General features: G+C 37.9%; 1 protein-coding gene across 3 annotated transcripts in view; it reads left to right on the forward strand.

The window, feature by feature from the left end:
* Window positions 1–3,537, forward strand: part of Dcc (DCC netrin 1 receptor) — a 1,095,765-nt gene extending 1,092,228 nt beyond the window's left edge. For all 3 annotated transcript variants that reach the window (XM_005372942.2, XM_005372943.2, XM_005372944.2), the window contains exon 29: window positions 3,044–3,537. In XM_005372942.2, the coding sequence (XP_005372999.1) occupies window positions 3,044–3,133 (90 nt within the window). In that variant the 3' untranslated portion in view covers window positions 3,134–3,537. The remainder of the gene's footprint in view (window positions 1–3,043) is intronic.
* The last annotated feature ends 15,337 nt before the right edge of the window (window positions 3,538–18,874 follow it).

The following is an 18,874-nucleotide window of genomic DNA, read 5'->3' on the forward strand; positions in this document are numbered from 1 at the left end:
TCTTAATTCTTCTTTATTTTTTAAAAATTTAAAAAACTAACAAAACAACAACAAATAAAAAATCAAAACACAAAAACAACAAAAATGGTCTAACAATAGAACACTAGGTGTTTGTCTATACATGACCCCAAAACAAAATGATAGGAATTAACAATGGTTGCTACATGACATACTGTTATCTTTAACGATGTTGCTCAGTCCACCATTCGTAAGAATGTAAGATTGATCAAATAATCTTTTGACCCCATAGAAAAATCTACTGACCCCAGTAGAACAATCTCTTTGGGGTCAAAACAATCTTTTGACCCCAATAGAACAATCTATTGACCCCAGTAGAACACTAGGTGTTTGTCTATACATGATCCCAAAACAAAATGATAGGAATTAACAATGGTTGCTACATTACATACTGTTATCTTCAACAATGTTGCTCAGTCCACCAGATGTAGAATGTAAGATTGATCAAACAATCACAGAGAGTAACAAGTAATAAAAAAAAAAACATTGGAAGTGATGCAGAGCTTCACCATACAAGAAGGTAGGAGTTCAGAAATGGTTCTTATACTGCATGTTGTTGTTTTCAGATCACTCATTCTGATTACCAAATTCAAGAGTGAAAAATTGGTCAAGAAAAAAGAAAACTTTAAGCATCAAGTGTTCTTTTCAATAAACCAGACATCAGCAATACACTTATTCCAGATATATATATATATATATATATATATATATATTCATTTAATGAAAATCAAAATAACAAAAACAAATACATAAACAAAACAGCATAGGGAATGATATGACATTACGTCATATAACAACTATTGTTAACATCCCATCACCATGTTTTGAAAAGACTCAAATTTAAAAGCACCTAGTGTTCTATTGTTAGAATGTTGTAATCGGTTCAACATTTATTTAATTCAGTGATTTGTGGCCAAATTTCAAGTCATGTCAAACTCCTAAATTTATATAATGTTTCTCATCTCATAAGGAATATCAACTAGCTCATTTTTACAATTAAAGTTGGTCTAAAGAATGATAGCAAAAGACTTAATATTAAAAACAGTAAGAATGCATATTAAAAGAAATACTGAAATGGAGCAAATACTTTAGATCATAAATATCATATAAAGTATAAACCAAAGATATAATTTTAAATATTCTAGGAGCCACCTTAAAAGATCTGAAAATAAGTGAAATTTATTTTAATGAAAGTTTCTTTCAACCCAGTAGCTCTAAAATACTATCATTCCAGCAATGTGTTTAAAACCTGTCAAGAAGATAACTTGCATTATGTTATTTTCTACTAAATGTATGAATTCTCATGTTTATAAGAGAAATACATTTCAATTGGAACTAGCCACATTTTAGGAATTCAACAGCAACATGTGGCCAGCAATTGCCGTAGTGTATAAAGCATACTGTAGTTTCAAAATGACTAACCATGTAATCACCTCACTGCCTTTCTCTCCCTATATCCATATATGCATATTATATGTATGCTTTATCATAGCTTGTTAAACTAAACTGGCTACTTTTCAGACACTGTTAAGCACTGAATTGTATACTGTATGGCCAAATCATTCATGGACAGCTCAGATTTCATTACAAAGCTCATGCATTAGTACAATATGATGTGAGCTTTTTCTTCAGTGGCTGGAGTGACTTTGGCCCTGTCCCTTTGTGAACATTCTATCAGTGCTCATTTGGGATCAAGGGGACTTATATAGCAGGATTATATATGCATCTCTGCCCATGGTACCAAGTAAAATTCTTGGCCGATACAGAACAGAAATCATAGCTCAGGTCTTACTGGCCCCGTAATTTAATCAATTAAATGAGATAGCCAAGGATCATCAAAAGTTCCATTTCTGTATTTCTCAAAACAAACTGTATGTCAACAAATGGAAAAGAATGAACTAACATACATTGAGGACAGCATCACTATTTAATAGTAAGTACACAAGCTTACTATTTTCACTGACAGACAATGAGACTAATTCAAAACATACCCACACACATACAAATGTATATATACTGGAAATCAAATGAAAACCACTACCTCAGTGCTCTTCTTTCTATGTTTGTCCATGTAGTTGACCATCAACATTTCATGGGAAACTTTTTAAAATACAATCTCCTATATTTGTACATATATTGAACCCAAATCCCTGAGGGGGATAGCTTGGGGATCTGTGATAGCTAAGAACACTGTTACTTCTAGTTATATGATAAGAGTGACTCACAGTGAATGCTAGAGATAATGTATTCACTAAGATATCTACCATTTAACCTCATTTTATCTGCCAAAGACACTGTAAGAGTCTCTTTGCATTATGGACAATGCTAACTCTGCCTTGGGGCATGAACTTTCTTTCTACACAAACTAAAGTCATAATTCTCAGACTTCTTGATCAAGGCAAAGCCTACCAGGTTCCTACACAGAGCATATACCTATAACATGTTAAAAAGGACCAAAAAGCAAGCGCCTGCCTGGCAAGCACCAGGTTGTGAGTTTGATTCCCAGTACCAAAAAATAAAAAATAAAAAAAATGAAAAGGACTAAAAAGTCCAGTGGCGTAAAGTCTGCTCATAAGTTGAGAGGTAGCCTTATCAAAAGAAAAAGAGCTAAGATACTGAACATAAACTACATGCCAGATACCATGATAGGCACAAAATATGCTGCGTGGATGCTCAGAATTAGACAGAAGAGGTATCACCATGATCATTTTATAGATAAGGAAATCTATGCACTAGAGAAGTTCACTAATTTGCCCAAGACCACAAAGCTAGTCACTAGTAGAATTTGACTTAAACCTAGAAACATTTTCCTTATCACAGAGATGGAGTCCTAGCATAAGGTGGGGTCCTTCTTCATTATCTCCCTTCTGACCTGCACCTTCATTCAGTGAATATACTGTAAGGACAGCCCTTGTCACAGGCTACTGGGACTTGAGAGTACTGAGTGACACCACCAGCCATCAGCCCTTCAGGAAGTGAATATATCATTTTTAGTACTAACTGTTTGCTCTGATTCTCTCCCTAGGTGTATGAACAGGATGATCTGAGTGAACAAATGGCAAGTTTGGAAGGGCTAATGAAGCAACTTAATGCCATCACAGGCTCGGCCTTTTAACATATATTGCCGAATTAATGAAGTGAATTTTCTGGGAGCTTCGCAGCATACCAATCACCCATAAACAGCACACCTATGTCCAAGAACTGTAACCGGTGTACAGGTCAATGTTAGGACCACACAGTTAAGGAAGACCCTGAAGCAGTTCAGAAGGAATAAGCATCCCTTCCTTCAGAGGAATCGTAAACGGTGACTATGAGGTCCCTAAACAGAAGCGAGATGCATCTTCACCGCAAAGTCAAAGCTGAAGCTGCTAGAAGTGTCCTGGGTCTTTGCCACTGCAGAGACCACACTGTCGTAACTAATGCCTATGTTTTCTTTCATCAAGGCCTGTCGTTTTATGTGTAGATCTAGTCTTACAAAATACAAGTGCATTATTTAAGCCTGTACCATGCCATGGCAAATCAGTGCAAGCCTACTATTTTGTTTTCCACTTTAAAGTACAAAGCACTCATAGAAATTCCTTCATTCCATAGCGCCGAAAGATCAGATGTTTGCCTGACAGCACAAAAAGTAAATAAGTAAACAAAAAACGGCAAATACTTATGTTTTAATTCAATCATTCATCTCACACAAGTGGCAGATATTAGCAGGTGGTGGTAAACTTCACCAATTTTAACAAGTATTTGTAAATCCACCCTTGGTTAACATTTACGTCTGAAGTATAGGGACATAAAAATCTGCAAATGGTGGCATCCTGCCAGCAGCAGCATATTTCTAGAAAAAGGATACAATATGTAATCTTCTCAGACACACAGTAATTATGTGCTTAAGCTTATAATAGGACACTCTTCAATTTGGGAGGCTTTTATGCCATTCGCACTGTGATGATATTTCAAAGCTTCACCGAGGCATCTTCAGGAGTCTGGCCGGGAGACTTTCTCCCACCCCTCCATCCCAGCCCTCCCTGATTTCTCCTTGGCAAGTAGCCATGGGAAAAGTGGCCAGCTCCACATATCATAGGGACTTCTGGCCAGTGTCCTTTGTGTCCCTTGTGGAAGAGGGAGAGGAGGACCATAAAGGCAGTTTTCAGGAGTACTTTCTCTTGGTGATGCCACCTCCACTTGCAGCATCCTGAGTTATGCCAAGCAACGCTGGCAAATGTTAACCAGCAGGCCCCGTTGCCAGGGGAACTTTGCATCCATCCCATACCTGTGCCAGATTTGGGGAGGAGTGGAGGGATGGGTGCCACTTGACACTTCTGACACATCATAAATCCAGTGGGTACTTTACAAAACAGTCTTAAACTGTAGGTTAGAATTTTAAATTTCTATTGCCATGTTATGTACAGCTTGTACTTAGCTGAAATTAAGGACATCTTGCGTGCACTCTTTTAGTTTCTGAATTTTCAGCTACATTTGGAGTTAATCCCTGTTTATGCAGCCAAGTCGCCAAAAGGGAGCTAGTTTGCATATTTATCAGTTAGGTGACTTGAAAACCCAATGAGAGAGTTTCAGCTGAATTATTCCTTTCAGCTCTGCCTTTGATTTCAAGCTTGAGTAGGTCATAATTTTAAAAGAGCATGGGAAGGATAGGATCTTTACAACCTAATAGCTCCTTTTATTAGGTGGGTAATTATATATGAATTCCTGAATGAAATATTTTGAGCAAAATGGCACTGTAACAGAAGTAATAATTCAGATTATTTTTTTACAGTTTTATGTCTGGAAGGAAATCTGATGTCAAAGAGAGGGCTTGTTCAAATGGTTCATTAGAAAGTCCGGTCCATTTGCAAAATTGTTCCTTCAACAAGAGTGCTTGTTCAATTTGCTAAGGTTTTCTGGAAGTCCTTTGCCACAGCTACGTGATGTTATTCGATGGGACAGATTTCTCTTGTTCAATATCAGGGCTTTTAGGTAGATAACCTTCCACCGACCCGAAATGAGGTATTTCCTAACATGGTATCAGATCTTTCAGAAATAATTCATTGCTTCAAGAAAAAAATGTTTATTGGGCTAGGCTCACTTCTCAAGCCCCTACAGTGGCCTACCAAAATATTCACAAAAATAATCATGAACAAGGAACTGCCTCAGAAGCCATTTGATACTGTTGGATCGTGCTGGTGCTCAGTTAGGAATGGGTTACAAATCTCAGATTTCAGGGAAAGGGTTGCAAGTTCAGTCTGTTCATAGAACTGTTCATAGAACTAGCATATTCACAAACTGTGGACCCCTCTGGCCAAAGTCAATCATTTTAGGAAGTGAATTTAAAAAAAAAAAAATCCATTAAAAGTTTGCTATATGTTTACAATAAGAGTTGTAGTTCCATCACATGCTCCTGAAACTTTTTTCATTAAATAAATACAGTGGCTTCTTTTAGCAATTGGAAATGCTAATATATCCACTGTCATGCCTAGAATATAGAATAGGATCCATTTAAATATCCTCAGGAGACCCTAATGTCATTTACTTGGTGATTTTAATATGCAACAAATTCACAACTTCTGTATTACTCTGCTCCTTACCCCTTCAAATGGTTCACAGGTGTACAATTATCCTGCCCAAGTTTTCAGGTCATTTTTTAATTTTCTGGTCTCCTGATCTCTTGACAAGAACGTGTCTGAGAACACCATGAGAGTGCCTGTTTTGCTCCTGCTCCCAGTCTAGTTCATGGCCTGCAGCGTTCTTTAAGCTCATAAATCTCCCTGACTCCCATAGGGCAAAGCTTGACAGCCAACCAGGAGCTCTGCCACCAGGACTCATTTCTTCCTGAGAAAGAAGATAAGACTTGGCAGGGCGTGTTAAGGCCTCTTCTATACTGAGCTCAGCTGTCAGACAGGAGCTTCCTCTTGGAAAAGTTTGGTATTTTCCTTGGCATTTCATTCTGATAAGAAAGCTCTTTCCATTCCTCCATACATTTTTGCACTTATTAAACTCACAAAAAGGTGGCATACACCATGTAATCCCAGCCTGTGGGAGGCTGAGACAAGAGGGTCACATGAGTTCAAGGTCAACCTAGGCAACTTAGTGTGTTTAATGCTAGCCTGAACTACATGGCTCAAAACAAAACATAAAAGATTTAGGTGCTAAGTATTATATTTCAAAGTTATTTCTTTGGCCGAGCAATGTGGCACATACCTGTAATCCCTGCACTCAGGAGGCTGAGGCGGGAGAATTGCTGCAAGTTTGAGACCAGCCTGGGCTGTATAATGAGTTCAAGGCCAACCTGAACTACACAGCAAGACACTGTCTCAGAACAAAACAAAACAAAATTCAGTTAGCTGAAAATGTGTATCAAATATGTGTATGATGTTGTAGCTAAAATCAATACTTCTTAGTGATTCACATTCAGTAAGCTGGTCAAAGGTGCCTGTTTATACCACAGACCCATAAGCATTTAGAATATTTAAGTAATGTAACTTTACATTTGGATCTTCTAAAATACATACTCAGTTAAACAACCTAAAAGAAATATAAGCCAAAGATACAAAAATTGGATTTACTGAGGCATTCTTTTAGGGGTTGTATATAACATTGGTTTCTTTAAAATAATAATTGTTGGAAATGAGCTGTATATTCAGTCCCTACCCTGGCAACAGGTAAAAATGGAAAGCCACGCAATATTAGAGCAGGTTCAGACAACACTCTGAAACTGTGAACTTTAGCACGTGTTGGCATTCCCAATAAAGACTCTCTTAAGAATAGCTCTTTCTAGAAACCATCAGAGTCTGTGTTTGAAGATGGTTTCTGAAACTTATCCACCATTTATATCCTTCTGCTGCCTTTAAATAAACACTTTTACATCATCTCCAAGTGGAATGCAGTGTGTCAACCATGGCAGCTGGACTGTAAGTCCAACGTAAGAAGCTTATCTCCAAAGAAGTTACTATTCTAGATAAAACTATCCAAGACCCAGACTTCTTTTGATTTGCAATGTCCATTTCCACTTAGTAAAATAAAGAAAAATACAAAATTTCCAGAGTTTAAGCACATTTAAAGAAACAAAACCATCTGAACTTTAAAATAGACTTGCAGGAGAGTTGCTTTGTCTTCCTCAGCCAGCCAATGTCCTACAGCTGTAGCTGTCCAGAAGAACAGCTGTGACTGCCCCATCCTGTTTATTATCACACATACACTGCAGCACTCAGAACATTTGAGAGGTACTGAAGCAGTCATAACCCCCAGTCTACATATTCTCTTTTTAAAAGAATCACATTCGGGCAACATTTTACTCTTAATTTGTAGTTAGTGACTTTCTGAAATCATTGAATTTCTGAAATAGAAATATAGAAAACTTCCCACTTGAGTCCAGCATCTGAAATTAAATTGGATACTTTAGAAAATCGAAGAGGGATGTATTCTCTGATATCCCATGTCACTGAAAGATGTATGCACCCATGTTTCAATATACCTTGCTATCCTAATACCTACTTCCAAATCGAATTGATTCTGAAAGAAAATGCCGGAGTATTTCTAGTCAGTGAGGTTAGATAGGAAACCAAATATAATGCCCATCTCAGCAAGAGTATCACTACCGATCTAGCTGTCCTTTGCTGTTCCTGGATAACACACTTGGCAGACTTCCAGTTGCACTCTGAAGGATTTTTTTCTCTTGCTCTCACTAGAGAGCCTTTGTACATCGCCATCCTATGATTTTTTTGTTGGAAGGAGAACAACAGCCAAACTGTACAAGATGTCATAAACACAGAGACATGGGCCGAGGGATCTCACTGCGTGCTGGATGTGTATTTTCAGATGCAAGAAAGAAATGTTGGAGAGGAGGAGAAATGCTGTTTTTTATTATTGTAGGGTAAACCTGGCAATTCTGAACTTTGAGAATTGCCAGCTTGTCTGGGGGAAGGGTGGGTGGGTATGGGGTGTACTTTTTATAAGTAATATTTAATTTATTATTTAGAGTGGCTTCTTTTTGGATAATTTATGATAAAAAGGGAGAGCTGGTTGGGTTCTAGGTTTGGCTGTTAAAGCTGCAGTGTTCCGTATGCCAGAGGGACCGCTTTGGAAGTGAACTGCCCATCGCTGAGTGAGAGGATATGTCCAGGCCAGGCAAAGCCTTCACTGAAATTCCATCGTCATGCCTTCTCCCTTTCTAGGGCTGTTCAAAAATGGTAACACCAAACCTAAAATAATTCTGATAGCAGTTAGCAGACCAGTGCTATTCATTTTCTAAAGGGCTTTGCAATTCAAACAAATTGTTAGTGTGATAGTGGTAAGTGTATTTGGTAGAAATGGGTATACTACAGCTTTAACTAGCCTTAGTGGAGAAAGAAACTTTTTGTTGTTGCAAAACACCCTTTCAAAAAAGGTGTTTTGGGCCTACAAAGAGTTTCTTTAAATTGTCAGACTCTAGCATTGTTAACCAAATTAGACTAGTGATTGCAATATTTAAGTGTAAATCTTGTTCTACGAGAAAGGAAACTTGCTTACAGTTTAAAACAATGACTGTTTCTACACATGATCTTGTATACTACTACACGAAGAAAAAGGGGTTTTGTAATCGCCGTAGAACAGTCTCATATTCATTTTTTATAGAAATGTTATTCCAATGGTGCATTTTTGTTTAATAAAGTTTTGATACAAAGTTCTCTCTCTCTCCATTTATTTATAAATGGCTGACAGTATATGCAGGTGAGCAGCACTAGTCCCAGCCAGTCTGCACCTATCCGAGGACACATGTTTTCTATAAATATCCAGGTTAGAAGCTGTCAGTGCTCTACTGTATCCCTTGGAATTCTTGTGCATTTCCTGTGCAGTCCTTGTAAACTTTCAGTCCCAGCAGTCACTACCCTTATCTATGTATGGGAGAACTGCCTCAGGTTCCAGAACTTGCTTTGCATGCCTTCACAGTAGAACTGGAAATGCCCAGTCCTTCCTAATCAAGAGCAGATAAATAGCCCAACCCATTTCTTCTGATAGAGAAAACTGAAAAGTGACCTGTCTCATCTCCTAAGTTCCCTGATTCGACTGAACCAAAGGAACTGTGTGGAGCTATTGCTACACAATATTGCCGCTGTGACAGCGTACCCTTGCTTGACTCACCTCCCTGCTCCCAATCATTTGAGAGTTATTCTGCTCAATTCAGATGGAAATCATGGATTGGAGAAGTACACCTCTGCTAGTATCCTTGATGTCACCCGATGACCCTGGATAATCCTGGATGCCCACTGTTGACATAACTGGCTGCTGTTCACTGCTGCTGCCAGCCGCTGCTGGCCGAGGACAGCTTGTGCTGGATACCATAGGACCGCTGCCAGGTGCAGTTCTCTGCTGCTGATCTTCATTGGCTTCACTGCCTCACTAGCTTCTGTAGCTCTTCAGGGATAAAGGCATCTCGTGTTTTTTGGTCATTTCAGACAACAGCTTTGTCCACACTTCTCAGGACAAGTACTACCAAAAAATAAATCAAGAGCAGGTTTACACAACCACAAATACAAGTCTTCAACAGGACACATGCTGCAGCCAGAGTGGTCAATACCCTGGAGGAGGCCCTTCTAGCCTAACGAAAGAAGCATGTGTGAAGTGCTGTTTATATAGCAGCTGTAAGTCTGTCATTGTTCCCAGGGCAGGCCCACAACTGGTTCAAATCTGAGCCCGTTGGTTGGTCCAAGTACAGGCTTGTGATAGGTCCAAGTATGCTCAAGGCTCCAAGACAGCCACAGTTGTCACATGATAATTTAGTGAGTGGTGAAGTGAGGTGAGCTGTTTGATTGACAGCTGTCATGTCTCTGGGAAAAAGAAATGCCAGACTGAAAAGAGGGAATCTTCTGTGCTCATCAAAGCTAGTTGGGATTTGGGAGGTTGGGATGTTAATAATGGGTCCAGACCTCTCCTTCCCTAATCTTAGCCGTGTTAAATGCCCCTCACCTTTCCAAAGAGGTGACAGCAGCTGAAGTGGTGGGAGCCCATGACAGGCATGCTGGTTGACAGTGGACCTGCACCCATATCAGAGTGCCCTGGAGCAGAGCGGGCCACTAAATAACCAGGGAGGGCATTGAAGCAAGTTTTCCCAGTCCAGCTGGGGAACAGGAGAGGGAGAGTGAAGGAAAGCAAGGGGGAGGGGAGGGGCAGCCTGCTGCAAAGCCTGGACTGCTCCGTCAACTGGGGGGAGGTGGGAGAGGAGAGTCAGGCCTTTGTCTGTCTTACCTGTCATCCTGCCCGCTTCCCATCTAGTGGTTTCATCTGGGAACAACTGAGGAAAAATAACACATCCTAGCGTAGGTGTTTTGTTTGTTTGTTTCTGGAGCATTCACTTAAGAAAGCATTCTTCTACCTTTACACCCACTTCAAAACACCAGCACTCAATCAATGAAATACTCTCTCCATCCTCCAATGCATCAGTCTGACTGGGTCAACAGAAGAACATGAAGACACACATGTATTGAGCAATGTGTGGCTATGAGTACTGAAAGCTTCAGTTGGACGTGTAATCTGTTTTTATAAGAAGGTCATCTATTAACCAAAATTGCATTAACTCTTTCAAGCTACCAGAGAGGAAGTCGGCTAGTTCTTGTTTTGAGGTCATCATTGGTTGTTGTTCCAAGAATCATACAGTACTTCATTCTCTTCAGTCTATTCTCATTCTATGTAAAAAATGTAATTAAAAATCCCTAAGAGGGGGCTGGGGATTTAGCTCAGAGGCACAGCACCTGCCTGGCAAGCGCGAGTTCGTGAATTCGATTCCCAGTACCGGAAAACAAACAAACAAAATCCCTAAGGATGTGGTAAAACTGGAAACCAGTTCCTTGTTGTTGGAAGTGTTAACTGGTGTGATCACTGTGGAAAACAATATGGCGGTTCCTAAAAATTAAATAGACACTATCATGTGATCATGTAATTCCACTTCCGGGTATATACTCAAAAGAATTCAAGGCAGAGACTCAAACATGTTTGACCACCTGTGTTCAAAGGAGCACCACTCACAATACTTAATGTCCACAGACAGATTATATAAACATAATGCAGTACAGTCATGCAGTAGAACTTTTTTCTTTGTTTGTGTTTTGAGACTTGCTATGTAGTACAGGTTGACCTCAAACTCACAGTGATCCACCTACCTCAGGCTGGCAAGTGCTAGAATTACAGGTGTTGCCCACCACTCCCAGCCAATACAATGGAACATTATTCAGCACTGAAAATCTTAAGAAAAGTTTTCATATGCTACAATATAGATAAAACTTGAAGGTATTACATTTCATAAGATAAGTGAGTCAAAAGACAAATACTGTATGAGGTAACTAGTCAAATTCACAGAGTCAGAAAGTAAAATGGCAGTTTCCACAGGCTGGAGGTAGGAGCAATATTCTACAGTGCCTTACTAGGTACAGAGTTTTTGTTTTGGAAGATGAGAAGAGATCTGGACAGGGATGTGGGTGATGGTAGCACACAAATGTAAATGCATTTACTGTTACTGAACTGTACACTTTAAATGGTTAAAATGGTCAATGTTGTATTATGTATATTTTACAATTATTATAAATCTCAAATAGGGATATTCCAGAGCCATCTCTTACAAAAACTAATATTTATTTTGACTCCTAAAAATTAATATGTAACCACAAACATCAAAGATTAATTTATAAGAAAAGGGAGCAACACATAAATCAGGCTATTTTGTCTCAGGCATACATTGCACTACCACACATAATTACTTCTCACAAAAGCTTGCCAGTGATGCTTATCTCCATGAGGAACCGGTAATATGAAGAAAAATTAAATGGACTTCTGGCCTCTGGTCTAGACAGAATAAAGTTAAGAAATATATCACTCTCTACTGCTGATATTTCTATGGGAAGACTTTTGCAGCTGTCTAAGCATAAAATACCATGTCTAAAACACTCTATGCATTATATTAGGATGTATTAATAGTCACAGAACCCAAAAAGATTGGCATTGCCTGTCATCAATTGAAATGCTTTTCATTGATGCTTATTTATATCATTTATTTTTTACATATTTGTGATGTTTATAATTCTTAGAAATTCTCTCTGATCTCTTTCCTATTTTATCTCTTCCTAGGCTTTTCCTGCTATATTATTATTATTATTATTATTATTAATTATTATCATTATTATTTAAACATCATTATACCATCTCAGATTAGCCATCTGCAATACTGCTTCTACTTTTTGTAAAGTTAAATCTGTCTTTTACTTCCTCCTATAATGATTTTAATTCCTCTCTTCTATTTTGAATTTCTATACCATTCTTCCTTTTCTACAACATCTTACTCATTTCATCATTGACTTTTTCTCCCCACTTGTTATTTCTATAGTGTATTCTAATTATATTTCATGGAGTTGATATCTTTATAAGTATACAGGGCCGGGGATATAGCTCAGTGGCACAAGCACCTGTCTAGCAAGTATAATATCCTGGGTTCAATTCCTGGTACCGAAAAAAAAAGTATACAAAATGCCAAGTTGTTTTCTAGGAAAGAACCCCTGTCTAGTTACGTAAAATAATTCCCTATAAGCCAGCTAGGTCTCATGACCTTATTGTCGTTAGTTTGAAGTAACTTTTAATCTATTAACTTACTCTCTGGTGAAGGGAAATCTACTTGAATCAATGTGTGCCAAACCCTTGTGCATCTGAGTTGTACTCAGACTCCTTGTACCAACTTTTTTGCGGTATGCTTCTCTTCAGGGTCACATCTAGACAGCCAGTCACTGAACACAGATCTCAGCTAAGTTTCTGCCATCTCCCCAGCCTCCCTCTGGTGTATCTCCGTGGAGTCCATGGGGGCGTCTTCCTTTGCTTTCCCTGGCTTTCTGATTCACAAGTATGTGAGAAGAGGCAAAACTCAAAAACACAAAAAGACCAGATCTTATCTTTTTTCTTTCTCTACTTCAACACTGTAAAGATGGGAAACTCCCCGGAGCTCATGGGTTCCCTACTTAGTCTTTTTGGTCAGTACTGTTCGGGCAGTTTACAGAGATGGCACGAACATAATAGCAAAGAGAACTAGGAGATGGAAGATTAATGATGCTCTTGTGTGCCTGATAATTTTGAAGGAAGCCTCCAATTTTTGGTTGGTAGAAAATTTGCACTTGTGAACCAAAGACAGTGTTCCACAAGATCAGTGGCACTCTAACAAGGGTTGCCCATCTATTGTGAGTTTCTCAAAATTTATTGACTTTATACTTAGTAGGAAAGCAACAAAAACCTTTCCAGATTCTGCATAGAGCCAGCTTTTTAGCAATGATTTCTTCTTTTCCTTTCTCTCCTTTGTCTTTTAATACATTTTTTTTTAATCTATAGATATGTTTATGGGCAATAAGAATGGATTTTGTAAGGGACAATTTTTTAGAAGACATTGTAATTATGTAATCCTAGATATTTTTGAGAACACCTATTTTTTGTCCTAGCTTTTATTTTCCTAAGTCAAAGCTAAGTATTTTGTATTTACTAATTGATTTTTTCATATTGTAGTATTTTTCTTTCATTTGTAACTTATCCCCCTCACTGTCTTTAGCTTTAAAAAATTCATAATTTGATGCAATAAATACTAAGGCAGGTATTCCTGAGATAACCCAAATGTTCTCATTAGCAGTTCAAAAGATTTCTTTAAATAAATAACAGAAGTAATTTCTCCAAGATTCCTTTCAGATTCTAATTAACATTATTCTTTATAAATTAATGACAGTCCTTTAATTTTCCTGTCTTTGTTAATGTCTACTCTGACTCTTTATGCAAGTTTGACAAAATACCCCTTAGTGGAACAATTTTTCACCTTCTTAATATTTCTTAAGGATCCAATTTTTGTACTTTTTTTGAGTCAGAAGTGGGTTTCCTGAAATACTTTGCTTTTCTTTTTATTCAAGCTATAATTGTTCTTTGATGTGGAGCTGTCCTAACAAAGGTAGAATTTGAAATTTGTAAATGTGGCTCATTTGCCATGAATTATTCCTATTTCCTCTTCAAATATATATTTCAAAAAATTAACTATAGCATTAACTTCATAAGGGTGTTGTAGACTTAAATTTAAATTAGACAATTTATATAAAGCCTTAGTATAATTTCTGGCTCTTGGCAAAATCCTTAATGAATTCTGCCTGTGTACTCAATCTTTCTCTTGATCTTTATGAATCTTTCCAGATATTGTAAAAAATATACATAGGAATTTAATAAAATTCTGCCTTGTGTATGACTTTCTAGGAATAATTGTCAGCATATATATAGATAAAGAGAACAAAGTTAGGGGCTGGGGATTTAGCTTAGTGGCACAGTGCCTGCCTGGCAAGCACAAGCTCATGAGTTCGATTCCCAGTACCAGTGGGGAGGTGGGGAAGAAAAGAACAAAGTTAAAGAGGATTGTTTCATTATAAAATAATTTTGCATTAGTAAAATTATTTCTAACTAGTATTTGTGTAATTCTTACATTCACTGATAAGGAACAATCCTAAAGGTATTGATAAACTAAAGGATAAAACTTACCCTTTATATACTTATTATATATATTATGTGTGTGTGTGTACACAACTACAAACACATACACACAACTGTAGTTCAAGTGAAAGTCACATACATTTAAACAGGTTACAACAAAATTCTATTAGAATACAAATTGTAATTCACTAAAGCCTCCTAGGGCAGGTGATTTTGGGATGAGCTTTAAATAATAAATAAGATTAAAATCTTCAGAGATAGAAAAGACAATTCAGATAAAAGAAGTCTGTCTTGGTTACTTTTCTCTCGTTGCTGAGACAAATCACCCAATGCCCAAAATGAAGGAAGGAAAGGTTTATTTAGCTTACAGTATGTGGAGGTTTCAGTCCATACTTCGCTGGCTCCAAGGCAGAAGCTATCAAAGCAACAAGAGCAAAGAGGGGAATGGCAGTGCATGCAAGCCTCTTTCCCTCCCTTATATTGTAAGCAGGCTACCCCCACCCAGTGGGAGGCACTCACATAGTTAACTTTCTAAACTTCTCACACTGACACAATGAATAATGTCCTAGAGCAGGAAGGGCATGTCCTTTGCACCCCAGGATGTAGAACTGCTGAGTCACTTAGCCAAACCTCTAGACTCAAGTTGACACAATGTCTCAACCATAACAAAGTCACATGAGCAAAATGATACAAATGTTAGAATTTACAGGATATGTATTGTAACTAGTACACATTTCAGGGTGTTTTTAAAGAAATATACTGTTGGTGGGAAAGAATGGGAAAGACATTAGCAAAAGAAATGGTGATTTTGTAATGGTGAGCCAAAATATTTAATTCAGTATGATAGCAGTAAGGAACCATTCAGCATGAATATTTTACCCTCTAATGCACAAGTGCCTGTGTACAGTTACTATGTATCAATGACTAAGCTGGCACTGAAAAACAATAATTAACACTGTATCTATGATCCCTGCCTTTATAATTTACTGGTAGAGATAAGACAGGAACAGATTAGTACAATAATTACAATTATAATGACTTCTATAAATTAAAATTGTGATATAGAAATATTCTATCTGTAGGTATTATTTGTCATTATTAGTGGAAAAGATAGTCACTTAATTTAGATGGGAAAGACATCTTCATATGAGTAACATTTAAAATGAAACCAGAAGAAACAAAGGAATCAATCATATTAAATACCAGGGAACATAGATGATCCCAGGGGAAAACTATGTGTCCACATCAAGAAAGGATTTGGCAGAGCCAAGCAATAGACACATGGTTAGCACAGCTGCACATCGTTGGAGGAGGACAAAGAATGCAGAGAACTGTGCCACATCGTGCTGCACCTTGCAATGGAGTCCACTGTTTATATGCCAAGCAAAATGGGAGCCATGTGGGGGCACTGAGAGAGCTGGCATTTAATTTATGTGTGTCAAAGAAAAAAAAGTGCTATGTTACTTCAGATGTACACTTCTAATCACGTAGCATTAGACAAGGTCTATATTTACCCTCTTCTCCATCATGAATCTCAACACTTCTTCAGTTGTGGGATAAGCCTCAATCTCACCAATGAAAGGAATCTTTAGTTGCCTTCATATTTGACATTTCTTCTCTCTGTTTAGTGGCATCTCTTTTTCAAAATAAAGTCCTAAAATTCAAAGTTGAAATGTTTCATTGCAAAAGCCCATTTCTTGTCAGACTTTCTCAGGAAGTATGCCTGTTCTCATAGCATGCTTATCCATATGTAGATCCTTACTGCATCCAATAACTTTGCCATTATTCTTCTGACTGGGAATTCTGGGGGCCATTAGGACCAAGCTTTACATCTAGGACTGTCCGATCTTTTCTCTCAACATATCCAGGTCTCCCTCCCTGACTTGCCCCATCTTGTTTCTTTCTACCACTATTAAATCTATATTTCCTCTTTGTCCTCCATCCAATCTCATCTATGCTGTCTATTATACAACTTCTGTTTGCGGGCTACCTCAGCATCATCCATTATGATCCTATGGCTGTTCCAATGACTTTCATCTCAGTCTCCCACATGCCCAAATGAAAACATGCTGTGCATGGATTCCTTATCTGTCATGTACAGGTGCTGGCCACCATTTTCCTCTGCACCAGCAGCCAACCCCATGAGATGTTCCCTGCCAAGAATTCTATAGGACACAGTGGACGAAGGTCCTATACTTTTGGTTTTCTTACATACCTGCTCAGAATTTTTACCATCTCTCCCCTCCCCTCCCTACTGTTTCATCCCATAATGAAGCAGATGTCAAAACCCTTAGAACTGAGCCCTTAATTTGTTTTTCTCCTGTCATATCCCTACCTTCTGACGTACCACACCTTGTCCAAGAGAATCTTTCTACTCCCTTCTAGGATCAAGTGAACATTTGAGGAAACCTTCACTATGCACATATTATATCAGTATCTTCTTTTCCCATGAGACATTAAAAGCACTAAGTCAATGATTATAAAGCCACAGAACATCAAGACTTAAAGATAATAAATTTTTATTAATTTAATATTTATAAAAATATACTCTATATCAATTTATATGTGTGTGTGCATGTCTGTATTAAAAATTGAATCTAGAACCAGATGTGGTGGCACCTGCCTTTAATCTCAGCACGCTGGGAGGTCAAGGCAGGAGGATCACAAGTTCAAGTCCAGCCTGGGCAAGTTAGTGAAAGCCTGTCTCAAAATTTTAAAAAATAATAGTAATTTTTAAAATGGCTGGATATGTAGCTCAGTGAAAAACCCTTGGATTCAATCAGTATTACAAAAATATGTATATGAATAAGTAAATAAATATTTTTTAAAATAACAAATCTGGTATTTTCCAGAGAATGAGTTCCAAGTGGCAAAAAATGAAAACAAGAAAGCTACCAGAAATATGTGATAGTCCATTCAGTGGTGGTGAAGAGCTGGAAATTAAGTGGGTATGTTTAAAGTGTATAGTAGAGATAGAAACAAACATACTTATAGACATACAGGACAGATATGAATTTTGACGAACAGCCTTTAAATTGGCAGTAATAAGTTCTGTGATGCACTGGTCTGGAAGAGAAGCAGGACTAGATGCAGGTAGGGAAACAGTATACTCTCTAAAGAGTCCCATGTGCTAGCCAAGGTCAGGCATGAGAATGCAGTTCAATATTTGAATGCACAAATATTACATGTGCAAGAAAAGCTCTGGATTAGAGGCATAAAGTTAAAGAGCCAGTATAGGCATGACATGTAAGTGATGAGGGAGGGTTAGAATGGAAACCAAGTACTGAGAGAGTCCAGAATATGGATTAGTGGGTGGAAAAGAAATAACCATAAGCACAAGCTTGGAAAGGCTAGCCCACTGAAGAAAAAAACTAGAGTCTCAAAATAGGGAAAATAACAAGACCTGGAAATTGCATAGATAGAATAATGGGAAAGGAGGGAGAGCTCTGCAGTGTTAAAAAGATGGCAAGACCTGGTGCTGGTGGCACATCCTTCTATAGGCAGCACTGTGGGAGGCTGAGGCAGGAGAATCACCATTAGGAACACAGCATGGGAAACTCAATGACTTAACAAGAACTCATATCAAAATTTTAAAAAAAGCTAGTCATATAGCTCAGTGTAAAGACAATAGATATAATATGCATTACAGCACAAAATAAAATAAGTACAGTAGAAGCAATTTTTTAAACTGTAGTAAGATGCTGGGTAGAACAAAGATGAAAATAACTGGTGTCATGTTTCTCAGTGTTAAGATTACTGATGGGGTAGCCAGGCCCCACAGTTTTGCAGGAAGAGTCCTGGTTTGTGCTTTGCCACCTACTATAGTTAGTGTGTCAGTGGAGCATACAATAATAGTATACATTTTACTTGCCAAAGTGTCCTCATTTGAATGAAATTTATAGCATACTATTTATTAGTAACTAAAGCAGAGGTTTCAGCTGTAATTCAGGTTAGAATAGTAAAACTGAAGTGGAAAGTTATTAAATAACTACAGTGCATATTTCTTTTGTATTCAAGGAAATGTGGAAGCACATAAAAATAAATACAAGGGTAACTGTCTCTTACATGTTTTCTAAATGAACTCTAAAATTCTTTGCAGTGATAGTTTTGGCAACCAGGAAAATTTCCAAGTCAAATGAATCTATTCCATAAATTTTCAGACTAAATAGCAAAGTAGTTTAAGAAAATGTCTGCAGGCCGGGCACAATCGTTAAATATACCAGGCAGTGTTCAACGGAAGCAAAGGGTGCTCTGTCTAGAAGAGAGACTGGAACTCTCCAGGACTGAAAGGACAATGACACTCAGAGCTTTATTCAAAAGAGGAGGGAAGCAGAGGCCAGGTGTACCAGGCCAAATGTTGGCATCTAAAGATATCAGATTCTAATGCTGGGAATTGGCA

This window comes from Chinchilla lanigera, unplaced genomic scaffold (assembly GCF_000276665.1).
Source record: "Chinchilla lanigera isolate Chin_1 unplaced genomic scaffold, ChiLan1.0 scaffold00001, whole genome shotgun sequence".
In the NCBI taxonomy this organism is placed as follows: domain Eukaryota; kingdom Metazoa; phylum Chordata; class Mammalia; order Rodentia; family Chinchillidae; genus Chinchilla; species Chinchilla lanigera.